At 36.1% G+C, this 27,911-nt stretch overlaps 1 protein-coding gene across 1 annotated transcript in view; it reads right to left on the bottom strand.

Annotated features, from left to right (window-relative positions):
- LOC105216874 (neural cell adhesion molecule 1-A) overlaps positions 1 to 27,911 on the bottom strand; it is a 112,809-nt gene that overhangs the window by 38,206 nt on the left and 46,692 nt on the right. The window contains exons 2-7 of the mRNA XM_029043243.2: positions 23,838 to 23,964; positions 11,594 to 11,711; positions 3,073 to 3,166; positions 2,708 to 2,821; positions 1,966 to 2,169; positions 1,052 to 1,197 (exon numbers count right to left, since the gene is read on the bottom strand). Coding sequence (XP_028899076.1) covers positions 1,052 to 1,197; positions 1,966 to 2,169; positions 2,708 to 2,821; positions 3,073 to 3,166; positions 11,594 to 11,711; positions 23,838 to 23,964 — 803 coding nt within the window. The remainder of the gene's footprint in view (positions 1 to 1,051; positions 1,198 to 1,965; positions 2,170 to 2,707; positions 2,822 to 3,072; positions 3,167 to 11,593; positions 11,712 to 23,837; positions 23,965 to 27,911) is intronic.

Raw genomic sequence — 27,911 nt, 5'->3', positions numbered from 1 at the left:
CAAAAAAAAAAAATTTATAATTTTTGTAATATACATGTATTCAAGTAAACACTCTGAAAATTTCAAGTCAATCCGTTAAAACGTGTCAAAGCGTTTGAAAGTAGTAGGCCGGTTTAGCCCCTTGTCTCTCTCAAAACTGGCAAAACAGGGTTTTCAACTTTATTTTCTAGTGATTAATCGAAGGTTTTTATTACCGAAAAAAAATGCTTTTTTATACAAATTTGAAGGCCAAAATTATAGCAAAAAAATCGATTTTTTTCTTTTGAGAAGCCGACAAGATTATACATTACTTTAACGAAATTTGTTTGATTTTATTCATTTCAGATGATGCTTCTCAAAGATAAAGTGGTCATCGGTACCTGCAAGGTTCAAAAACTGTTAATTTAAAAAATAAAAAATTATTCAATACTCATCAAAATTATCATAATATGTGTTCAAATTCTTTGAATAATAAATATAGAGGTTTTCTGAGAAAAAATGTTAGAAAACCCTAATTTTTTAGGGCTCCTAACTAGATGTGACCGCATTAAGACAGCAGTGAGGTAGGCCGCGGCAGTCAGAAACTGTCTTATTTGACTGAGCATATTCAGATATTATACATACTACGTTATAATATCCACTATTAGTTTTCACTACTAATATTCATAGGGACTTAATGTTCAGTTGAAATAGCGTCTCATATCGATAATACATATCCATATTTATAAAAGCTGAAAATTAAATTAGTCAAAATGTAGAGAGACTTTTAGAGAGATGGGCATGAATTATTCTATTCTGTTCTCATTAATTATTTTAAAATACAGTTATTATAGTAAATATTTGAGAAATTGTAATAAAAATACAACTAAAAAAATACAATACTTTTACGCAAAAGACATATAAGAGCTATATAGCGGAAAGCAATAGGAAAGCAATTTCCAGCAATGCGAAATATGTGCCAAAAGTTAAGCGCAATATTTTTGGCAACCACTGTTCGCCTAAAACACTCGCATAGAACTCTGCATTTTAAATTTTCTTCTATAAACAAAATTTATATACGCATAACACCCACCTTTGTACGCCGCAATTGCCGCTTTCCCTTGTACCAGGTGATGATGGCATTCGGACGTGAACCGGTTGATTCACATATGACTTCGTAACGACGATCCGCCACCATCGAATTGGGTGGCTCAATTATTTTCACCGTCAGCGGTTTCACTACAAAAACAAATACGAACGATAAAAAATCAACAAACAAAGACATCATTGCAACAAAAGCAAATAGGGAAATTGGAAAATGGCACAAAAGTTAGAGCGAGTAACGAAACTACATATGTGGCGCAACGTAGCGCAACGCAGCACAGGTGCGGAAAACAGTGAGCGGCGACGCTAAACAAACAGACGGACAAGCGCTTGGCAAACGAGTACAAAGCGGTGAAACGTGGCAGCGCGTATGTATGTGTGTATGCACGGACCCGTGTGGCCTTAAAACCTTTTAAATGCCGCAATGTTGTGTCACGAACACACTCACATGCCAGCACACCTAACGGTAGGCAAACAAGCATGTGAGTACCTTTGCCTAATTAGAACATCAAAATACGTTAGCATACTTTCAGGTGCAATCGGCGGTGCTAGTGTAGTAGGCGTCTGCGTCGGCCTGCATGTATGTGTGTGTGTGTGTCACTTTATGCTTGTGAACTCTTTTGTTTATTTTCATTTAGTCAGGCTTAGTTTAGCGCATATGTGCCGCGAGGCTACCCACTGCCCACACGCTTTGCCGGCTCCGACTCCTGCTCCGCAAAAACTGACACATTTGCTGGCCTCTGCTGACAGCGCTGCTGCGCCAATGGCCACCAACTTCCGACGTCAGTTCGTTTAGTCACGAGCCGTTTTAGTCACTTGCCCACACTCCTGCTACGCGCTCAACTTTGCACTCGACAGAAAGGAGAAAAGTAAAACAGCAACAACACTCGACAGTAAACTTACAATGCATATCAAGCAAAAAGCTTTTCTCCTTAGGCTTATCTAATTGTGTATTCAATGCTTGACAAGTAAAAACGGAATTTAAATCAGTCCGTTGAACCGACGGCCAAAGTAGCCTATTCTCGATAACATCGCCGGAATTGTGTTCGTATTGATTGTCGACAAGTAGTCCATTTACGAGCCATCGTACTTGAGGTTGAGGACGACCTGGTGGGGTAGCGCCGCACGTAAGTGGTTGAGTCGGCAAACAAGGATATGTTTGTTGTAATAGCAGCAGCGACAGTTGCACGTAGCATGTGTTAGTATATTTATTGTTGTTATTGTTGTTTTGTAAATCATTGTTACGTTGTGGTTGCAGCGTATGGCGTATGAAAAAGAGAGAGAGAAGAAAATGACAAAAAGTACTTCAGTAAGTGGTCCAATAAGTTTATCACAAAGTGGTTGCAAACAAATTAGCTAGTGTACAGCTTTGGCTGTGTGTGTGCGAGCGGCAAAAGGAAATTCTATTTTGCTATTTAGTTTTTGTGTTTGTTTGTTTTTGTAAAGAAAGTTAATCCATTTGCCTGCTGAGTTATTGACAGGAAATTGAATTCTCAAATTAAAGTGTATGGAGTTTAAAATAATCTATATTATACATATATATGTATATAAACATCTATATATTTGTCAAAATAATTCCATTATTAAACGCAAAAATACCAAATTCAAAAAAATCTCTTTTGGCAGAACGGTATAATTCACTCACCTCCCACCACACGACACGTGATAACAATATCATCACCTTCCTGCTTCGGTCCAAGCAGCGTGCCATTCAGCTGTCGCCCCCAGCGATCCAATATGATTGGCTGTTCGGGAAGTACTGCAAAAAGGAAGTCAGTTTAGTAAATCCGTAATTGGTCGTGCGTGTGCGTTTGCGGAATTTTTAAGTAATATACCTCCTACAAGTTTATATTTATTTTTACTTATAATCAAGTTTCTATTTTGTGCTATTTTTAAACTACTTGTAGCTCTATAGCAACGTGTATTATTAATATCTCAGTTGGCTTAAGTAAATTGTTTTCTTAATGTCAATTATTTTTTGTGAGAAATGCTTGGAATCTTAAAACTTACTTATTACTGTGAGATTGAAGCGGAAGCTTTGCGTTTGACTCGTACGGAAGTCGATGCGGCAGCGGTAAACACCTTGGTCGTGTCGCTTGATGTCCTGTAAATATAGGAGAGTGTATTTAATTAATACATGAACAATTTAATATAGATTTAAGGGAAATTATTATTTATAATTATTAAAGATGCCGCGGGTCCTACTTTGGACAAAGTTTAGTAACCAGCTTCCTTGGGTTTGGTACTGGTCATTGACCAACGAGAACCAAAGTAGAAATTTTGAATAGTATTATGATAACTCAGCTTAGACCCAATTCAGTGTCACGATATTACTACGAGTAAAGTCTTTATTTGTAACCTCATTAGCTTTGCATTTTCCGGCTAATTCTTTTTTCTCTCATCTCAAAAAACGCTACGCAGCGATCCCGGAGAATATGTGACATTCAATTAGGACAGACTCTTAAAATTCAACGGGTAAAGAGAAAGGATAGGTTAGATCAGGTTCGATGGCTGTGTCCAAAAGAAACACACATAGATTATTGAAAACAATTGACCCTTTCCTTCACTTAATTGTAAAAATCGACAAAGCGCCAGGAACCTAATACTAATTTTTAGAGGTTTTTTTACTTCTATAGAACTCACGAAACTTTTGGCTAGGTCTTGCAAAGGAGGGGTATTTCAAAAGGAAATGTTGGAAAGATTCTACCTCATCCTCCTCCAAGAAGTTTCTACAGCTAGCGTCCTCTAGAAGAATTTCCTTGACCTCTTTACTTTGGGCCAGAAGGATCTGGCAACAGAACAGGTGCTAGTAACCGTTCAGCTCTTGCTCAGTTCAGCTGAGACCCGTTCATCCAAAAACAAATTGCAAGACGATAGTAGTGCTCCTACTTGATCCCTTTCCATTATAGGAGAGACGGAATTGCCTAGCCTAGTAAGGTCGTCAGCCTTGCAATTTCCTGCGATTCCGCTGTGGCCAGACATTCAAACTAGGCTGATTTTGAAGTGATCCAATGCAACTGAGCGCTAAGTCAAGCTCGAATCGCCATTCTGCTATCGGAGTGGATCGGCATCTCTTGGAAGGATGCTGCGGAAGAATAAGAACTCCATTTAATATACAATAACTATCTCACAGAAGCTCACTAAAAACGTAACGGAATTGTATTGATATCCATATTAGCCAAAACAAAAATACAGCTACCAGAAATTTACTAATTCTCTAACAAACAATGTTATTTTTTGAAATTTCATATTTCAAATCAGTAAACACAAAATAATATCGTTTGCTAACGGGGAACATTTTTAACTCTCCTACGAAGCACTTTTCGAGTTCAATCAATGCATACCATTTTGCACTACAGAGTATACCATTATCTAAGTCAGTGCGTGAATATTGAATAACTGTCTTTAATAATTTAGATACTCTTCAAGGTTATCGATCGATTATTTGATAAAACAGACCAAAAGAAGTCAGTCAATAGTCAAGAGTAATATCTAAATATCAGGATGGCCGGTAAATACCATCTCATTTTGTCAGCGGACTCAGGAAAAAAAACATTTTCCAGAAAATTACCAATCTCTATTGAGGTTTGTTTGATAAATATAGTTTAATGATGGTTGAGGCGAATGATGATGGGGAACGAAGCATAATCGAGTTCCAATTGTTTTTCTGTGCTTTAGTACACAAATTTTGTTTATTAACACCACCGAAAAGTGCGAAATGCGATTAGCACACATCAAAATGGGCCAAAAACTAATTCAAGATCACCTACTCGAGAGCCACATTGAATTTTGTACCAATTTTTTTTAAACATTCTTTGTGACGATTTTCAATGAAAACTATGATTATTTTGGCGCTTTATTTCAAATTGGAACGCTTCTCATCCCAATCGATTGATCAAAGTTATCCAAAGTTTACATGCTGTAATAAAGTAAAGAACACCCTGTATCCAACTTATACAATAAGAGAACTTAAATGTTTTTAGCAAATTAGGTTAAAATTTAAAAGTTAATATCGCTCAGCTAATCCATTTAAATTATATTATATATCATTTCTTGATTTAGATGTATAATCAGTATGCGGTTGTGAAGTTGTTGATGACCTTTTGATTTTGGCCAAAAGTCTGACCATGAAATGTAAAGTTCTGAGTGTATCACGAAACAAAGCCAGTTAGAGAGGGATCGATTTACTATTCCACGTTGTTAACTAAAGTTTGTATTAAATTGGAAATACCATGCTGAAATTTTAAGTGCCCTAACAAAAATTTCCTGGAGCTAATTAAATAATTTCGCAGCAACTCGTAAAACTATGCGGCGCGCATACACCAGCGTGTAAAAGTTTAACCGCATGACCTCCAACATACTTCGAACGCATCAACTTGTTAGTAAAACCGCGTGACACGGACGTGGCCAGACTTAAAGAACATTTCGAATTTGGCAAACTAGTCAAGTGCAAATGCAAAGTAATGTGAATGTACACGAATGCGTGGCATGGAGGCATGTTAATACACGTAAGTAAGCACGTAAGTTGGTAAGTAATAGATTACAGCTTCAACTTGTTTAATTTATTCACTTAAACACACTAAACATTATTTATGTACGTAATTAATCTTTTATTGTGGCCAAGCAATTAAATACTACAAATATGCGAGTGACGAGCGGCAGGCGGCGGGCGGTGCGGCGGCGTGTTACAGTTGAATATTCACTTTGCACTGCCAACTATTGATGACATTCGTGTTGGCGGAGGCCTGGCATGTGGGCGGTGAGCACGTGCAATGTATTCCGCAATTAAGTTAACTAATGACCGTCGCAATTGTTATTATTATCTCGTAAGATCGTAAGAGATGTCTGGATTGCATGCGAATATGGACAGACAACAAAAGCGAAATACACATTTACGGCAATCATTTATAGATAAATTCATGAGTATAGCCGATAGTATTTCGTAGGACAATAGCACGCACCCGCACGGGTCAGGGTACGAAAACACAAAAGAAAGTAGCTAGCGCGTAGGTGACGCGCGGAGGCGGTGGTCAGCGAGGCATGCAGGCAACCACTTTGTGCGGCTGAAGTTTTTTATTGTGTTATTTTCGTTTTTTTTTGTGTTTTTTCTGATACACGCCTGGCATGGCTAGCTAGCAGGCGTACCAACCGAAAAGTAGTCATTCCAAAAATGCCCGCCACAAACACGCGCCTCAGACACGAAGCTAATTCTTTAACTTGTTTCACATTTTTGGCGTTTTGGCATTTTGTTTGTTTTTCCGCTGAACGGGCTTCAGCTGTGTTAACTTTCTACGGCTTATCGATTCGCTCATCGAATTCTTAACCCATACAACATCACACCACCAACTACGGCGTCCCACCCGATAAATCTGGTCGACCAGCTGTCACAAGCCAGCTAAATCCGACGCTAGCTGGTCGGAAGCCAGCAAAACTGCAAATTTCGTTTGGTACCATTTGTGTTGTTGTTGTTAATGCCTCGCATTGGCAGCAAGTGCCAGGGATTGCGTGGCATGTTGTACAAGTGATTGGAGCGCATGCAAGCCAAGACCAATACAAGCGGCACGAAATTCCTCAATGGAAGCGCACAAGTGCGACGCGACAGCGTTGGCAAGGCGCGCTATGGCAGGCAGGCGTGTAGCGTGTGCGCCTTAGAGTAGGCAGCGCCAAGTGTTTGCCAAAAACTGACTACCTATGAAGGCATTCGCGCGACGGAGCACACAAACACATACACGCCGCTTCGCAGGCATTGCGCCAAGTCGCTATTTGTTTGCAAGTGTATTGGTGTTGCACGTTTCTCACCGCGCTCGCTCGCTCCTAGCGTGCCGCTAATATAGTTTTCGCGTGCGTTAAACAATTTAACAAGTTTATTTCCAAAAATTTATTATTGTTGTTTCTATTTATTTATTCTGTTGCGAATATATTCGTCTATAAACACATTTACATACACACACACGGACACATAACTACGAATTAGCGTTGATATCTGCAGCGAGCGTGTTTACGGAAAATCTCATAGCCACTTCCTTACCGCAAACACACACAAACTTGCAGACACATGGCAGTCAGAGTGCGGAATGAAAAATTAACATTTTCGGCAATGGTTTTGGCGGTTTCGGTATTGCGGAATATTTTTGGCAAATATTTAAATCGAGCAGAATTACTCTAATGGCGCCTATGAAGTACGATTAAAGTTAGTTTATTTAATGATACACCATTTTTATGTAAAAATAAGTTATTTAAGTCGTTTGTATTGAGAATGGGTTATGATAAATAACGGAGTATCTCACTTACAATGGCTGCAAATAAATTGTTCAAGCAATATCGAACAAAACATTTATTATGTATTGAACTCGTGTTGGTATAAGTAGTAATAAAAAAGTTCGAAATTTAAGAATAGGGAATGTATAGATGTCATTTTCGTATTAATACTGAAGTAAAAGCTCTTTAGCTACCATCGTAGAAACATAACTAATATGAATAGCTTACTTTTGATAATGCATGTTGAAGAATTCAATAAATAAATGAAGCTCATCTCTCGCTGGATTAAACATTTTTTTTTTGATTTTCTTTAGCAATATCACAACAATATCTTTTAGATTTATATTTGGTCTCAAATGACAAAAAGCTGAACATTTGCGGAAGTAATTCCCTGAGATTCCAGTATCCTTAGCCTCTACTGAGTTCTTGCGAAGACATCTCAGGAGTTAAAAACTTACGGAGTGTCATTGTTTTGCATAAAAATATTAGTATTTTTTTGGTTTTCATGCCTTTAGTATCAATTACTTTAAATCATATTCAAAGTAGCTGAACGGTATTGGGCAGGTTAGACTGGTGGGTTCTCCGGCAACGACTGAACAAGTGAAATTGTTTCAATAGAATAGAATAGAGGTTTAGGCATCACAGAGTTCAAAATACACTAATGTACATTAGATTACAAAAAGATCTATTTAGAATTATTACCAGTCCTGGCTTTAAACTCAAAATCTGGGATAAAAATGATAAGAGGAATTGATTTCTTTTTATACTCTCGCAACAAAAGTTGCTAAAGAGAGTATTATAGTTTTGTCCACATAACGGTTGTTTGTAAGTCCTAAAACTAAACGAGTTAGATATAGGGTTATATATACCAAAGTGATCAGTGTGACGAGTAAAGTTCAAATACCTATCCTTATACAGTCCAAAAACGAAAGAAATCTGATAATAACCACGCCCACCTCCCATACAAAGGTTAGGTTGAAAATGACTAAAAGTGCGTTAACTCACTAACGAGAAACTTCAGAAACACCAAATTTTACATAAGAAATGGCAGATTGTAGCTGCACTCTGATTTTTTTACAAAATGGAAAGTGGGCGTGGCGTCGCCCACTTATGGGTCAAAAACCATATCTCAAGAACTACTCGACAGATTTCAATGAAATTCGGTATATGATACTTTCCTGACACCCCGATGACACTGGTGGAATATGGGCGAAATCGGTTCACAACTACGCCTACTTCCCATATAACTCAATTTTGAATCCTTCTGATTCGTTCACTTTATAATGTATACATAAGGAACCGATAAAGTTAGCGAAATAGAACTTTACACAAATACTGTATTTGAGCTGTGACATAACTAGTGGAAAAATTGTCAAAATCGAACCATGCCTTTTCAAGGCCCCTGATATCAAACATGAAGAACTCAGTGCCTAAGGGTAATTTTTCACCGAAAATATAGGTAAATGTCTAAATAAATTGCGAGAGTATAAAATGTTCGGTTGCACCCGAACTTAGCCTTTCCTTACTTGTTATATTTCTATTAATTCGTTTGCCCGGAAAAAGGGAATTTAACTTAATTTATAAAAAATAGTCGAAATCAAATAATAATCTATCATTTCCTTTTCCATTCAGCTTCACGAAAATCGAAATTATTAGAGAACACCTACTTCAGATATAACACAATTGTAAATTGCATAAGATTAAAATAAATAAATACATTAAACTCTAAAACAGACATCGGAATAAATCGTTCCTAAAAATGGACTATATCTTTTAAAGCCCTATATGTCTAACATAGGAACCTCAATTCCTATGACCGACTTAATACCTAAAATATCGCTCAGTCTGTGATACATCTAATCGAAATTAAAGCAAGACTTTATCAGAAAAAATGTGTCCTGGTTCTCCGCAGGGTTAGGTTGTAAGGCAGTTTCCTAAAGGTAAACGCACGTAGACTACAAAAGAAAACTCTTTGTGAAGCCTGAATCCCCCTAGATTCGCAATTAAAATCCGCAGAAATTTTTCAATTCTATGAGTGAGATCCGAGAAATATTTGATCTCGCTAAGGCGGGACATTCCAGAAGAAAATGATGAGTTGATTCCACCTCGTCCCTCTCCACACAGCTTCTACAGCTAGCATCCGGTAGAATTTTTAACCTTACAGCGTGGATCCCTATGGGACAATGGCCAGCGAGAACCCCTACAACTAAAGAACGGTAAGCTTTACTGGGTGCGAGTTCATTCAGCTTCTACAGCTAGCAACCGGTAAAATGTTTAACCTACTGCGTGGATCCCTATGTGATAATAGCCAGGAAGAACCGCTACGACTAAGGAGAGGTAAGCTTTACGGAGTGCGAAGAGCTCAGTAGACCTACTGCGTTTCACCTTAGGTGAGAAAGATCTGGCGACTGCGCTAGTGGCTGACCAGCGCCTGTCCAGCTAAGCCGAGGCCCATCTGTCCAGTAGTAAACCGCAAAGGACAACGGTGCTCCTACATATATCCATGCTTCTAATAGTGAGACTTACGTTCCTGATCTTGCAAACTCATCAGCCTTATAATTTCTCGCGATTCCTGTGGCCAGGAACCCAGACCAATATAATCGAAAATTATACCAATGCCAATAATAGTTTAGATAGGCATTCCTTAACCAACCTTTGGCCCATAGTCAGTGAACTCAAGTATCCCCGCTCTACTATCGGAGTTGATCTTCACCTCCCTAAAGGTTGCTGTGCTTCGAAGCAATATATCCGCCGCTGCCTTAATAGCAGCAACTTCCGCTTGAATAAGAGTAGAGAAGTTGTTGCCAGAGCTAGGCTCTGCGAAATGGAGATGATCCAATAACTTCGGGATGAAGTCGATGTGTGCGAGATTCTTCAGTGCCAAGGCACGCAATCATCTACACACCTGGATTCCCTAAGACTGATAGCAGCTTTCGCGGCCATGCACCTACCGTCTATGTCCGCGGGTGCTATATTCAGTAAGGCGTTAAGTGCCAAGGTTGGTGTCGCCACTTATACATACGAGAGCCACTCGTTGAACGTTTCCTAGCTTTTCAGCTAGTGAGACCTTTTCTAGCGACCTCCACCGCACGAGTATCCCATAGAACATTATAAGCTTGACAATAGTTTCATATAGCCAGAGAATTCATTCTGCAGCCAATTTCGTTACGACGCCGAGATAACTTTGCGTAAGTTCATACACGGTACAATGCCACATTTGCTGACCGTACAGTTCTTCAATTTAAATAATAAATGCGGTGTGGGCAATGAAATGGGGTCGATAAAAGTCGGGTGTGTCGAAAAGGGACACTTCAAGGCTAGAGCTTAATGTCTGCAGTAACGTACACTTATTTTTATTAACCTGCCCAAAAAATAATCAACTTAATTGCCAACGCTTTCCATTTTCAAAAATCTCCAAATTAATAGGTTCACGTATGTCTCAATTAGAAGAGCTCTTCATCACTGAAATAGCATTTTATTAGGAGAAAATTCATCGAATTTGATTTTAAAGCGCTTTTAATTAGTACTTGCCACGGTTACGTGCAAATGTTGATGCCTTTTAAATCATCCGAATGGAATTTACAACCATTCTCACACAGCGCCGTAGTGATGGTAAAGATTTTTTAATCGCTACTGTATCCGCACGCCGCCAAAGTTGGACGCTTAATAAATAATCAAGATAAAAGGCAATTATTTCTGCATGTCGCGCATATTTCATTGGACGCCGCGCCACTTGAAATCACTCGCCGTCCCCCTCACCTGCTGCAATTTGTAAGCACTTTCGCGAGTGCGCGTGTTTTAATCACCCAAAAGACCCCTATAGGGAAATACAAATATGCACGTGCTGCGGTGAATGTGTGTGCACAGACACATTAAGAGAGAACTGCTTAATCCCTGCTTGAGGGCGTTTTATTTCGATTTTCAAAATTAACCGCGTAAACAACAAAATTACCGAACATATTTCACTTTCACTACACCACCCCCAATCCAGCGGTCGCGGCAAGTTGGAGCGCGGAGACTGCTGTGGCCGAATTTAAGCGCCCCACATAAACCCATGTAGTGCCATAACTCGTTCTCGAGCGCCTAACTGTTAAATCCCTGCGCACGCCACCTGCCGCCGCCGCCGCTCTGTCAACGCCGACTTCGTTAGTTCGTTGGCAATGTGTTTTCACGCATTCAGCATTCGGCTTGGCGAAATATATTTATTATCACTCATTTATTTAAAAAGTGACAAGCCACTGCTGTGCGTCAGCCTACTGGCCAACCAACCTACCTTAATTTCCAATGTTGCCGGCTTTGAATCGAAGTGAAATTTGGCACGGGAACCGAACACCTCCGGCGCTGACCAATGCCGCGGTTGGTCGTTACTCACTTTATCGCGTACATCAAAGCTGCAAATATAGGCGAAAAGAAAAAGAGAACACAAACACAGTGAATTAATAAAAAAGCGAAATGTTGAAATATAAAAATGTGCACAAAAAATCGAGGTTTATGGCCGAACTGGGGCCAGACAGAAAGAAAGTGGCGAAAGAGCATTTCTACCGCACACAAGCTGCTGGCGTGTATACAAATATATATACAAGTATGCATATATATTATATAATATGTATATCTCCATAATATACCATATACACATACAACTAAATATATATGTACATACGTCAACTTTCAAAGCTTGCGACACAGCATGAAATGAAATTTCCAACAGATTTTCGCACTTTTTTGAGGTTTAAAATTTAAATGAACTTATTTTGTTTGTAAGTGTGTATGTACAGGAGCACATCAGTCAAGTTCAAGTTTTCGTTGCTTGCATTATATATTCTCTTTATGATAAAGTTTGAATTCACAAAAGGAAATAAATTCAACGAGATGAAACCCCAGAATTTGCGGCCAACGGCTTGATTAAATTTAACCATATTCGTACGTTGAATGCCTAACCGAAATGTTATTTGTCCAAGATAAAGCAAAAAAATAAGGAATAAAATAATTTACCATTGAATTTTTTATAATTTACGTGGCACGTGAATTTAAAACCGACAGGCATCAATGCTACAAGCAGATTAGCGTTGTTTTTCTTCTCTGTCTTAGAAGATGTTTGGAAACACTCCCCGAATACTCAGTGTATTCTACTTTTAAATATAACCTCAATTTAATAGCTCTCTCTACAAGATTATAACAATATTGAAAGACCAATATAGAATACCAAATTGTTTATATTTTTCGGTGGGTTTCAATAATTTGGTTGTATTTATTTGATTTTGCCGTCCAAATATATAAAAATTATCAAATTCCCGTATCTAAATTCCCTAAAATAATTGCCTGTATGTATTTGTAATATACTCATAATATTTTAATCGGCACTAGTTTATGGAAATTATCCGATCCAGAAATTGTAGAATCGACAGTCTGATATACATTAAATATACATAGTAAGTCAAATTCAAAACAATTAATTTACCAATTTGTCAAAAATATAGAGATCTTTATCGCACCGATTGTAATTGGTCAAAATCAAAACAATCTGTGGAGAATTTCATGAAAAACGTGTTCCAAAAAATTAATGTATCATTTTTAAACAAATTTTTCGTAGTACTTGTTCTTTCTCATTTTAATTTTCTTTATTTTCTTAATAATACACATCTCTAAAATTCCTAAATATCCCTAAAATTCCCATATACCGAATCCAAACAGCATATGTAGTCTTCGAGGTAACTGGTAACTGCACTTGATTGCGTTCTTCATATCTCTTCTCTTATATTTTGAGTATGAAAAATTATACTTTGTATAATTTAGATTATCGCACTAATTGTTTTGTGTATTGTAATACTTAAATAATCGCCTATGTAATTGTTCTGATTTATAATTTTATTTTTTATGCTAAGCAAATTTTTGTATTTAGTATATAGCCTAGATTATATATTACGAACATAATATATTTAAGATACTTCCGTTAAGATACTAAAGTAGATGTTTTTATTCGTTTAGTTAAAAGAAGAATTATTTGTTTTTTCAAGTGTAGACAATATATGTCATGGGAATTATGTAGGTAGACTCTTATTAGCTGAAATATCAGTGACCACATTGATTCTCACTGTTAGTCCAGAATTATGTTCTCTGAGGACAACCACTTTACGTAATTTAACTTAACTGAGCTATTCCAAATTATCTAACAGTATTACTTTTTCTAACTATCCAGCAATTTGGAAGACTATCTTATTAATTGTATACATCATATAATAAATATAACAGTAATATGGTAAAAAGTGTTTCGAAAATTGGTCTAAATTCGTGCCTAGTATTTTTATACTCTCGCAACAAATGTTGCTAAAGAGAGTATTATAGTTTTGTTCACATAACGGTTGTTTTTAACACCCAAAACTAAACGATTTAGATATAGGGTTATATATACCAAAGCGATCAGGGTGAAGAGTGGAGTTCAAATCCGAATGTCTGTCTGTCCGCCCGTCCGTCCGTCTGTGCAAGCTGTAACTTTAGTAAAAAAAAGATAGAGATGATGAAACTTGGCACACTTATTTCTTGGCACCATAGGAAGGTTGCTTTCGAAAATGAGCAAAATCGGACCACTGCCACACCCACAAAATGGCGAAAACCGAAAACACATAAAGTGCCATAACTAAGCCATAAATAAAGCTATGGAAATAAAATTTGGTATGAAGGATCGCACTATGAAGGGGCATATTTGGATGTAATTTTTTTGGGGAAGTGGGCGTGGCTCCGCCCCCTACTAAGTTTTTTGTACATATCTCGCAAGCCAATAGAGCTATATAAACCAAATTTTCTGCAGTCGTTTTTTTAGCCACTTCCTAATACAGTCCAAAAATGAAAGAAATCGGATCATAACCACGCCCACCTCCCATACAAAAGTTAGGTTGAAAATTACTAAAAGTGGGTTAACTCACTAACGAAAAACCTCAGAAACACTAAATTTCACATAAGAAATGGTAGATGAATGCTGCACTCAGATTTTTTTACAAAAGGGAAAATGGGCGTGGCGTCGCCCACTTATGGGTCAAAATCCATATCTCAGGAACTACTCGACTGATTTCAATGAAACTTGGTTTGTAAAAGTTTCCTTACATCCCAATGATATGTTGTGAAAATTGGCCAAATCGCTTCACAACTTCGACTACTTCTTATATACCAGAACTTTGAAGACGATCTGAATCGTTTACATTACAATATATAAAGTAAGTACTAGTGAAGATATCGGTGCAGAACTTTGCACAAATACTACGTTTATAGTGTGGCAGCCCCATTCTAAAAATCGCCGAAATCGGACCATAGGTAGTACAGCTGTCACTAGATTTATACTCAGTTTTGTTTGTCATTTCATAATGAACAGACTAACTCCGAAACAACGTTTATTGCTGACATTGGCAAATACATAATGGCAAACCCTTATCATTGAAAAAAATTTTCGCTTATATACAACCAAAAGAACGGCATTATACTGCCGAAAGAGTTTTCTAAAGGAACCTTGGTTTTTGTTTCGGCATAAATTGTTTATCGAATATAAATAAATACATATATGTCTGCCATAAAAAAGGCCATATTGTTTGACTTACATATTTTAAAATAATATATAAATATAAAATCATCCATTAAATATTCGTTCGCTGACAGCTGTCATCATATCAATTTGTGATGTTGAAAAATTTCATTAAACACACTTCATTCACACTTAAGTTTTTTTGAACTTGTTATGGCTATTACGAAACGGATAGCCCAATAAAAATGTAATTTTGAGGCTTAAAGAATTTGTTTATGTTTAGAAGTAGTATAAATTTTTTGCTTGAAACAACTAAACTCCAACCGCATTTTTGGTATCAAATATCAAATCGAAAAGTCTGTTTATTTGTCGAAAGAAATCATTTTCTAGACCGGAAATTGGTGAAAAGTTCGACCAAGAGTCCTGCAGGGATGTTATATTCGACACTGCTTAGTAACTATGTATATGTAAGCATATTAAAAGAAGTCTATCAAATACCACATTTTACACCAATTTAATTAAATTGGATTGTTATTAAATATTTGCTTTGTTACTTCTAAATCTAGCTATCTATTTAAATTTTAACTATTTATTCATAATAAACCTGGCACTAAAATTTATTGTTTTTCTTAATTTAAAACGCCATAAAATAATGATTTTTGCTTTCTAACTGTATATATTATTTTCCACACCCACCAAAAACGTAAAATATTTGTATTAGTACCGGCTGTTCACCAAAACTTCTCAAATTCAATTCAACCCTTGTTAAGAGTTTCACTTTCATCTGCGGCATTTGGATTTCTGGTGTTAATTAAATTGCTTGGAATTGAGTGTTTGCTGCTGGTGTGAAGCTCTAATAAATATTGTGTTTACGATTTTCATTAAACCATTCAGCAGTAATTTTCATTTACAATTACGATGCCACAAAATCTGTGCAATTGTTATGAAACAAAAGTTAATTGTGCTATATTTTTGCGGTTAATGTGAATTTAATATGGTTTATTTGTGGAATTTTTGGCTGTGAATTTTTTATGTTAGCCTGTATAAATGGTGTGCATTGAATGTGTGAATACTATAAAAAAAATCAGTTATGATATAATTTCCAAAATATTGACATTTTTGCCTGATAAAACTATCAGATTGTGAAATATATTATATAGAATTGAAGTTCTAAAACTAAAACAGTACTTTAAAAATTTCATTAATCAGCGGTTTTCTCATAACATAATATAATATTAGTTAAGTGATGTTATTTTCAATACTAATATATTTTCTTAATTACTTCTACAGGATAAATAATTCCAGTATAAGGTTGAACTTATTACGTCGAAACTGTTTCATTGTTCCAAACAATATATCTATGCAAAAATGGTCAATAAGAGAAGTAAAGGGACAGGGATCAGCAACTGAATAAAGGCTAAGGAAGTCCATTTTTGCGAGTTACAAAATGCGAAAAAACTTTAATGGACAAAATTTTGTGCTGATGTAATTAGAAAGTCGCAACAACGAGGTGTGTTCAAAAAGTAAAAGGGAATTTATAATTTTAAATTTCACGGGTTTGCAGAGTCCAATTGTCATACATTTCGGTTATATACATTGATCACTTTCTCTGTAGTAGCCGCTATGGTTACATATGTTTTTATGAACGAAACAATTTTCGTTTGTTAAAAGCTTACACTTGGTTGGCTGTGTATGAATTCATGGCCAATACTGTAATTATGCCCCATCCTCATTATTTGCCAAACATATTATCGTGTAACTTTTTCCTATTTCTAAAAATAAGGTGAAAATTAATAATAGACCGTCTTTTTACAAGCATACGAGAAGTCGCTCAGAGACAATTGCTATCCCGAAAAACGAATTTGAGATTTGTTTTGACGATTGGAAGAAGTGCTAGCATAAGTGCATGACTCGAATACAGGGACCATTTGATAAGGCGACAACACGAATAATAGTTTTTTTTTTTTCAAAAAACTAAATTTTATTTTTTGAACACATCTTGTATTTTGCTGAAGGAAATCAAAATGGCATTATATAAGAAGAGAATTTTGCCCATTCAGTCACTTGTCAAAGAATATTCAAAAATTTAATTATCAAAATAATTTTGGTTTAAATTGGTTGAAAAAATTGTAAGATATTGATCAGCTTTAATTATACCAAATTTCGTCTCAATTTTAACAAAGTTATTGTTTGCACTAATAGGCAATTGAAAAAATACATTATTTTTGATGGTCGCATGTCAAAATGTTTATGAACGATAGTCCCCCACGTTTCTTTGTTATTTTTACACTTTCTCCTATCTTTATCAATTAATTTTCTTATTCTCTTAAATTACTTTAACTTACAAAAAATTAACTTGTGCATTGAAGATCAGGTCTAATTATAATTATCTATGGAACTTTCGTGCGAAGTTTTTCATGTTCATGTTCATAGGGAATTCATATTTTTGAAATGCAACTTTCTGTAGACATTTTAAATTGACTCTTGACTATACAGTATGGAAATGGATCATATCGGATAATAACCACGCGCACGCCCTTCGTTTATTCGTAAACAAAAAGCACCAGAAGCACTAAATCTTATAGTGAAGAGGATACAGGAAACTGGATTGGCATCAAAAATGGAAAAAGGTGAGGTGGTGTCGTCGCCCACCTTTGAATCAAAATCAGATCACATGAAATTGTTTACATAACATTTTCCCGACATCCTGATGTTATGGATAAAAAACGGCTAAAATCGGTTCGCTACCACCCATATAACACAATTTTAAATTCTATCCGAATCTTTCTTTTGGAATATATACATAAATATATATATTCCAAAATACCAATGAAGAAATTCAGAGCTAGCCTTTTTTCTAATAATATGTCGCTGTACGTAACGCAAGTATTCATATTAATATTAATATAAATAAATACTAAACTTCCCATTGGACCAGAACATAGCTTTAACATACGTTAAAATAGTGAGTAGTCATTCACACAATTAATCCTCTCCCTGATGTTACAAGCTGAAAAAGCTGAAAAATCTTTAGCTTAGCCTTGATCTCTATGAAGAATCGATCTAATAATTCACATTCGTATTGTTTTCTTGCCCAATGTAAATAATGAAAGCAATTGCATGCGAATCCCAAAAAAATATCATCAAAAACCTTGCCTATAGGCAACAATGTATTTCTATTTCTTGTTATTTAAATTTTTTTGACCAGCGGTTTTTTTTCAATGTAGACTTATGTGTTGTGCAAATTTACAGCACAATAGTAATAGTAAAATAGTAATGAGAAAAGTGTTTAGCTTATTTATAATAATTTAATTGTTGTCTATAGGCAACACCCTATAACTGCTAGCAACTCCCATCTTAATTCGTACAAGAGAGGGTTAAGAGATTAAACTTTTTGGAAATATAATTGGGAATTTCACTTTAAAACGGACTGCTCTTGACAACGGCGCTCAGAAATTACGCTCATTAAGGGGGCATATGCCGCTCAAAGCCACATTACTGTGAACCGAGTTAGAGATTTCTTGTTGGTTTCGATCTTTCCATAAATGCATCACTTTAAAGTCATTTTTTGTAGTTAATTTATTGCCATATTAATTGAGCCTTACAGACAACATAAATTCATTTTTCAATTGCTGTTATTTAATTTAAACACTTTATATTCTTACAAAGTGTATTTTATTCATCAAGATTAGAAAATGAAAGCAACTGAAAGTGGATTACATTACAATAACAAAAACGATAAAACTACACTTACTTACCACTGCTAAGAAATGACATGACACTTCGCACTCAATAGCAAAAGCAACGATTTGCCTTAGGAAAATATTTACCACCACTTCTATTGCATTATCTTTTTCTTGGAAAATTGTTTTTGCTCACCACTAATTCGATCAGGGAAAATCGGTTTTTTTGCTGTTAACGGTTTTCTCCACTCAACTGTCAAAGTAGTCATGAGAAAATGCCTTGGCATAAATACGCTGACATGAAAAGAATCGAAATGCTCAATCGCAAACATACATACCATACACACATACATATATCAATAACTGTATGCACACACACACACACACACACTCATACGACGTAGTGGTGGAAACTTACGAACGACTTTGCCTTCTAAGAACTATTATTAAGTTAATGTAACTTGCTTGTAGTAGTTGTTGTTGCGGTTATTTTTACTTGCTCCTATTGCATGCATGCCATTAGTTTTGTTGTTTGCATGCATTTAGAATTGTTTTTGTTTAGTTAGCATTGTTATTGTTGCATTGCGCTATGTGCAAGTGTAAGTGCAACGTTTACATAGAGATCGGGTGGAAGTAGCGAATTGGGTTAACAACTTAGGATTTACATGCAATTAAGTTGTTACACACTCAGCGCAAAATTCAACAGCAGAGCCAACAACAGCAATAACAATGGCAACAAAAACAAAAACAAAAACCGAATAGTAGCGACAATAATAACAAACAAACAGCGCAAACAAATGCGTCCATTGCTGTAGAAGGAATAGCAACAGCTAAAAACAACAAGAGCAACTGTAATATCAAGTAGACGCTGTCGGCGTAACGCTTAAACATGCACACAGACACACGTACAGATATATATGTATATATATGCGTATATGCACCAGCACATAGCAGTCTTGAAAGCCAGCCGCGTTGCAAGCGAAAGTCTACAAAATTTGCACAAACTTTCTTGAACATACTCGTTCGTATATATCTACTATAAACACACAATCATACATATAGACTTGGCAATTTCGCCAATTGCATGCACGCACGCTTGCCTGCTTTTCCTGCCCGCTTGTCCGCCCGCCTTGACAGCTCAGCCAACCGTTTTCGCCCTCATCCCGCCCACATTGTTGCCTGCTGCCGCTGTTGGACAGCCTCAGCGACGCCTTAAGCCATTCGTTTTTCGGCCAGCTAAATGTTCGCCTTCGTACATGCATTTGCATACTTTGGCCGTTGCAACGCCTCAAGGCAGTCGTCAGCCATCAAGCCAGCTGTTACGTATAGCATAGTTTATGGCGCTTAAGCAGGCAGTGAAGCGGCACTGTAGTCAGAGAGCCGTAAGCGTTTTGAGTGAGCCATGCCAAAATGGTTATTACCACTACACACACGCATATATCATACATAAGCACACACACATACGCATATGAGGCGATTCTTACACGGTGAATATATGGAAATTTGTGATAGTAATTTGATGAAACGTTCATGGATACTAGCGAATGCGTAGACATTTGGGCTAACACATCGAGTAACGCTAGTAGTCAGTAAGGGCTTATCGTGAAGAAGTAGTACAAACTGTTTTGAATTTTTTAAATTTTTCAATTTCCAGTTATGTGTGCTTAAGTTTCAATTTGCGAAATTATGCTGTGGATGAACTACAACTCTCTAACTTTTTCTCTTTCGAATTATTAAAAGCTTAGATGTTAGAACTTTGAAAAATTAATAACACAAAGTGTTCCTTATTTGTAGTCTATAACTTCATGTTTTTCCATAAATTTCGAGTCTTCCAATTTTTATGTTACCTCTGAGTATAAGAAAAAATAATTTTGAAAATTTCATGATTGACAACCATTCTGAGATTTGGCAAAACTAGCCGAGATGCTGGTTCAATTCGAAGGTACTTTTCCATTAAAAATCTATCGAGATTTCAACCTCGATTTTGATATAGAAGAGATAGTACTAGATATTTACGGTGCAGTAGCACAACATGGATCTTTGGTACTCATACACTTATATATAAGAACATTTCCTATATATATGAAAATATTGTTTATTTTCTTAATTATAATTTACGGTTTATTTTTTGTTAAAACGCGCACTTTCTTTCTCAATAGCCTTATTAAATGTCAATCCGTATGTGACATTTCCCTTTATTGACTACATATATCGAAAACAATTTTGTTATATGGGTATGAGGGCGCTTTCGCTCTTTCCTAGTGGAAAGATCCTTGTGTTCCTGATCCTGAAGTTCTACTAAATACCATTAAACAATTCGATGACTTCAGTACAGTTTAGGCTAGCTGTCAAATTTGATAGGAGTATTGGGAACTATTTTAACTGTCCGTGTATAGGTAATATATAACCTATGTGTCATCATCCTCAACATATTTGCTCCAATATGCCGATTATGTTTTCAGATTTTAAAAGTTGAGGTTTCAGATGTACAGGTTTCTTAAGACAAATGTATCACGATGCTGAGTGTAAATAAGAAGTGGTACTAACTGTCGTTGATTGAATGGCATTTCATTTAATCAATTGGTGTAGATCAAATATATTGAACAATGCCTATATTAATGCAGTTTCCAAATGTGAATAGCTTTAGTTTAAAACATGAAGAAAGAATACTGAGGTTCGTAATTATATATACTTGATCATTATATATGTACATATAAATTATTTTTTTATAATAAAAAATTTGATTGGTATTAAATCCTTAGTTTTGTCTACCGACTTATATAAAACACTTATTTTACGGAAATCGAAGTTGGAAAATATTAACCCTTTCGCGGACACGTCGGCATAATCCGACACAACGAATGGCTTAAATAGGACACGTCGGTATATGCCGACATAGAAAAAAAATCGTATATAAACACGTCGGACATAGGCGATGTCTACTGCATTGGTTTTATATGTAGTAGCTTATTGTGTGCCACTGCAGAAACAATCAGATTTAAGTTAGTGTCCCAATTTTGAGGAAAAATTAAATCATTAAACCATAAACCCAAAATTGAAATCGGAATTCAATTATCGGTTTTATACGCCAAATAAATGCATGTGTCATTCTGATAACATTCACTAAATTTCGTGTGTCCGCGAAAGTGTTAAAAACATTTTAAGGGGCTATACCAGTGTGACACTTTCAAAAAATCGATTTGCTGTAAGATTATATCTTGAAGACTTTTTAAATGACAGCACAGGTATAAGCAGCTATAGTCGAAATTTTAAACGCGTTTTCCTCGAAACGACCATAACTCAACGAGAAATTGACCGATCTACTTCAAATTGCAACTTAGTTTTCTGGTTGAAAATTATCAATTTGGCATTTAAAACTACATTTTTTTATCTAATAAAACGGTATTATTTTTCAGAATTACGCTATTTTTATAATTTTTGATAGTTTTCAAATTTAGAAAGATCATTGTATAGGAAATACCTTCAACTTTAATAACCTTTTTAATTTTTTTGTTTCGGCTACTCATTCGGGCGAAATCATGTCAGCATGTGGGGACCTTTTTTTGCCACCTCCGAAGACAGAACATAATTCCGTTGTTATTCAATTTTTTTGTTAAAAACATATTGCTGAAAATACCCCTTATTATGTCTAAAAACTTCGAAATATTCGATCGAGCACTTTCTTTAAAACAAATTCACGAAAATAGCCATATTTTTCATGGGTTCCACTGGTATAGCCCTTTAAGATATCGATAGATGGTTTTTTAGAAATCACCTACAAAATAAGCTACAAAAAATATAATGCGCTTGTAAAAACTCTTGAGATTCAAAAAAAAAGTTACACAAAAAACGACTAATATGAATGAACTGAAGATTCAAATCTAAAGTAATTATTTCTGAAAGGTTATGCAAAATAAAATTAAACTGGTAATAATATTTGCAGAATTTCCGTTTTAGTATACCTATGCAAATTAAAATTGTTTTAAAGATGATCTATTTTCACACAAATCATCGAATGAACTGTACATAGGATATATCATACAACTGATTCCATGCTTTTAATAAAGAAATATTTTTTAATTAAGAAAAAATTCATGGTAAATATCAAATTTTGTTATTTTTCATTCTTTTCTAAATTTAGTTCAAATACATTTTATTTCAAGAGAAATCACACCCGTAAAAATATCCACAAACGAACTCACTGCTCAAACATGTACGTGAACGTATGTATCGAATTTCGCTTTTATTTCTTCGAATATTGAGACATTTCGTAAAAAGGAAACTATAATATCCGTAAAACAGCAATTGCATTTCTCTCAATGTATTTCATTGCACCATTCATGCATGCAGACGTGGCTGAGTGCCGTTGCACTTCACAAATGTTGCAACGCTTAACTCGTTGTACCCTTTCCAACACGTGTATAGCATATACTTTTAGTTCATAAGTGTATGTAGCTGGCGAAGTGCAATTTCCTTTGCATTTTCCGCAGCAATGTGGCGATATAATAAATATTTTCTTGATTTCAACTTAGTTGACGTTTCAAAAAAAAAAAACTTAAAACGAAATAAAACTACGACAAAATTTGTGGCATGCCACATGCAGAGTGTTGCGGCACAATAACGCAACACATAATGCGTGTGTGAAGAACACATGTATGGTGACGCATATAAATATATATACAAACATAAGTATTCTAAGCTAGTAACAGTACATGTGCTTGTATGCTTCACATGTGGTAGTATGTGTGCTAAGAGCACGGTAACCTAAGAGCTAATGTGAAATTTTGACTTATGGCAAAGGGAAATTTCGGTTGCTTGTAAGTCAGGCAATAAATCACGCTAGTCGGCAAAAGAAGCAACACAAAATTGTGATAAATATAATTTCCAGCCACAATAAGCTGCCGTGTAGTGCTGCCACACAACAAGCAATGCAATAGCTACACATAAAGCAGGCACACACACACTGGGTCCGCCATTAGCGTCGCGTGAGTGACTTTCTCACTTTTCCAGCAATTACGAAGCAGCAATTCTGCTTTCAGTTAAAACGTATAAAGCGCTTATTATTCCCTTTGCTTGCCGAGCAAATTAAAATCATTATTAGTTGCGAGTTATAAGAAAGGAAGGAAAAGTGGGGAAACACAACAGCAAGTGTTAAGCCTTTCACACCGTTGAAGTGAAAAGTTGAAAACAAACGAAATTTCAAAGGCAAAAGTAACACATAGTAATATTAAAGGAGCTGTGTGTTTATTATCTCTAATCACACACCTGCTTTGTGTTCATATTTATGTACGATATATACATTTGTATATATGTGTGTTACTTACCTGTATAATGGTATACCAGCATTATCGCGGAACCATAAGACCATGTAAACGTCACTCAGCGGTGCACTGATCGGACATGGCAGTGAGACGGATTTGCCTTCCACGGCATCGATGTCTTTTGTTTTCACTACAATTGTTGTTGTTCATATTTGTATACGTATTAGTTATCACGCAATACAATAGCGTTAGCGGTTGCCATGAAATGTCAATCAAATGCAGACAAAAGCACATTCAAGCGCATGCAAGTGCAAAGCGTAGCAAAAGAAATGTTACGTATACGACATGGTGTAAGCAAATGGTGTATATACAAAAGATGGCCGATAACGGCAATACGGTGCACATAGTTACGTATTGATGTTGACAAGCGCATTTATTGTTGTTATGGTTGTAGATTTAGGTTTCAAAGCAAATTCCCGTACATCCGGTTTTGTTGTTAATCATTATGGATTAGTGGTGAACGGTTGTCCAGGGTTTTCGTTGATTCCATTGATTTAGTTGGTTTGTTTGTAGTCGCACATGAAAAGAGAGAGAAAGAATTGGCAAGCGAAAACAAGTTAGTAAAATGTAATATAGTGTAGAGAGCTATAAAATTTCTGGTTATATTCATAAAAGAATTTTACAATTTATTAAGCCAAATTGACAGCGGCATTAAGTGTACATCATAAAGGATTTTACAATAAAATGTGTGTTGATAGTGCGCTTGTGTTTTTGACAAATAAAAAACAGCAAGATTAATTGGCAGTAATTGACACTCTAGGATTATCTACTGCGCGTTGAAAGCTGTAAATTAAAATTGCAAAATACATTTTTATTGACACATTTTTTTGTTGCTTTATTTGAAGCGCCCATAGCAATGGAGGTCGCAGCTAATTTGATATTATCGACCTAGCGTTTGAATGAATGCAATTAACGGTAATTGTGGTAACTACAAAATGTATGTAACGGGTGATTTTTTTGAGGTTAGGATTTTCATGCATTAGTATTTGACAGATCACGTGGGATTTCAGACATGGTGTCAAAGAGAAAGATGCTCAGTATGCTTTGACATTTCATCATGAATAGACTTACTAACGAGCAACGCTTGCAAATCATTGAATTTTATTACCAAAATCAGTGTTCGGTTCGAAATGTGTTTCGCGCTTTACGTCCGATTTATGGTCTACATAATCGACCAAGTGAGCAAACAATTAATGCGATTGTGACCAAGTTTCGCACTCAGTTTACTTTATTGGACATTAAACCAACCACACGAATGCGTACAGTGCGTACAGAAGAGAATATTGCGTCTGTTTCTGAGAGTGTGGCTGAAGACCGTGAAATGTCGATTCGTCGCCGTTCGCAGCAATTGGGTTTGTGTTATTCGACCACATGGAAGATTTTACGCAAAGATCTTGGTGTAAAACCGTATAAAATACAGCTCGTGCAAGAACTGAAGCCGAACGATCTGCCACAACGTCGAATTTTCAGTGAATGGGCCCTAGAAAAGTTGGCAGAAAATCCGCTTTTTTATCGACAAATTTTGTTCAGCGATGAGGCTCATTTCTGGTTGAATGGCTACGTAAATAAGCAAAATTGCCGCATTTGGGGTGAAGAGCAACCAGAAGCCGTTCAAGAACTGCCCATGCATCCCGAAAAATGCACTGTTTGGTGTGGTTTGTACGCTGGTGGAATCATTGGACCGTATTTTTTCAAAGATGCTGTTGGACGCAACGTTACGGTGAATGGCGATCGCTATCGTTCGATGCTAACAAACTTTTTGTTGCCAAAAATGGAAGAACTGAACTTGGTTGACATGTGGTTTCAACAAGATGGCGCTACATGCCACACAGCTCGCGATTCTATGGCCATTTTGAGGGAAAACTTCGGAGAACAATTCATCTCAAGAAATGGACCCGTAAGTTGGCCACCAAGATCATGCGATTTAACGCCTTTAGACTATTTTTTGTGGGGCTACGTCAAGTCTAAAGTCTACAGAAATAAGCCAGCAACTATTCCAGCTTTGGAAGACAACATTTCCGAAGAAATTCGGGCTATTCCGGCCGAAATGCTCGAAAAAGTTGCCCAAAATTGGACTTTCCGAATGGACCACCTAAGACGCAGCCGCGGTCAACATTTAAATGAAATTATCTTCAAAAAGTAAATGTCATGAACCAATCTAACGTTTCAAATAAAGAACCGATGAGATTTTGCAAATTTTATGCGTTTTTTTTTTTAAAAAAGTTATCAAGCTCTTAAAAAATCACCCTTTATATAAAATTCTAGTATTTAGGTGAGGTAAATATAGGAAAATATTGAACATTAATTAATTTTGCGATGTCCATCGATCCATCTGATAGATATATGCTGGAGAAATAGATTATTACAACTAATATAAAATAAAGTTTCTTTCACAATTTATGGATGTAAGCGGCTGTAGCCTTACTACTAAAAGAAAATTTATACAGAGTTTCTCTTCTGAAAGATTATTGTATATATCTAGTACAATTCTCGAGTTGATTCACTTGATCGATTTAATATCTTTTGATTATTTCCCAAAAGAATATATAGTTTGGTGGATAGAATTTTATTGGATATATTGAGCAATTTGAGCGCCTGCTTCAAATTCGTTAATTTTTAAAGAGATTTTCAATAAGAGCGCTACAAAAGTAATATAACAAAAACGGTTTGGGATATCAATGCAATTCTTTATTCCTATGAAAGTACATTCGATACCAGTATGTATGGAATTCGATTTATTTTGCATGGCCATCACGGGCACGTTTGAAGAAATCCAGACCTTGAATCCAATTTTTGACGGTTTTCAAGCATAAATTGGCCGATACTGCTAAAATTTCACGAAGTTCATCAAACGTCGGTGGCTTGTTGGCATAGACCATAGACTTTAAGCAGTCCCACAGAACATATTCTAACGGCGTCAAATCGAACGATCGAGGCGGCCAATTGACTGGACCATTTCGTGAGATAACACATTCGCCAAACTTGGTTTTCAATAAATCGATAGTGACATTCGCTGTATGGCTTGTGGCGCCACCTGGAACCACATTTTGTCCAAGTACATATCATCCAATTCGGGCGAAAACTATTCCCATTCACAGAAACGTGCCGGACTTGATCATCACGGAAGAAGTACGGACGGACGCCGCCGGCCAATAAACCGCACCAAACCGTAATTTTTCGGGAGGCAATGGTGACTCATGGAGTGTGGATTGCTGCCTGACCAATAACGCAATTTGTAAGGATGTAGGCGGAGGTCTTTAGCAAAATGCGCACAACGACATTACAGAGATGCCCAACGCTTGAGAACGACGTGTGAGATGGATATTCCTAAATTGATGCGCTAGCGACAGCTACACTCAGGGCACTTCTCACTGACACGGATTAAATTTTTTCAACTAGAAGCTCAATTGTTGTACTGATAGGACGATTATGACGACCATTAATTGGACGTAGTAGAGGCCACTGACTCCGAATTTCGGTAGTAAATTTTAATAATTTTAACACGTTGTTCCCTGATGAAATGGCCTTACTGAAGAGAAATGTCAAAAGGGCGGGAAAATATCGTTTCCTGTCCCTGTCGGTATAATTTTATAGCATCTCTTTTGAAAAATCCTCTATATATCTCTTACATTTTTCAAATAGATTCCTAAACACATATATATATTTAGAATCCAACATTACCCAAAGTTCAACATTATGATTTTACTAAGATATTTGAAGTGAAGTTCAAACATAAAGTCAACTATAAGAAGGAAGCAATTGTATAGAATATATTGAGCTATTTGAAGGTCTTTATAGAATGAGTTCAATTTTTACAACGAAATCATATTATGTTTAAAAAGTATATATTTTCATTGAGATATTACAATATTCACTAACCCATAAGTATACAATTATTCATAGCTCCTCATATTTTGTGAACCAGTGCAGGGAAATGTGAATGTATTTACCGATTTGGATTATTTCAGGATCAGATATCACGCACAATATTTAGATGGTTAACTTTGATTATTTGGCATTTTGTTATCCCAGATTTTGTTGAATTCGACTATGAAATTGAAATTTTTCATAAATTAT

This window comes from Zeugodacus cucurbitae, chromosome 3 (genome assembly GCF_028554725.1).
Source record: "Zeugodacus cucurbitae isolate PBARC_wt_2022May chromosome 3, idZeuCucr1.2, whole genome shotgun sequence".
Classification (NCBI taxonomy): domain Eukaryota; kingdom Metazoa; phylum Arthropoda; class Insecta; order Diptera; family Tephritidae; genus Zeugodacus; species Zeugodacus cucurbitae.
Note: the sequence above shows the minus strand (reverse complement) of the source record. Positions and strands in the feature narration are given on the sequence as shown.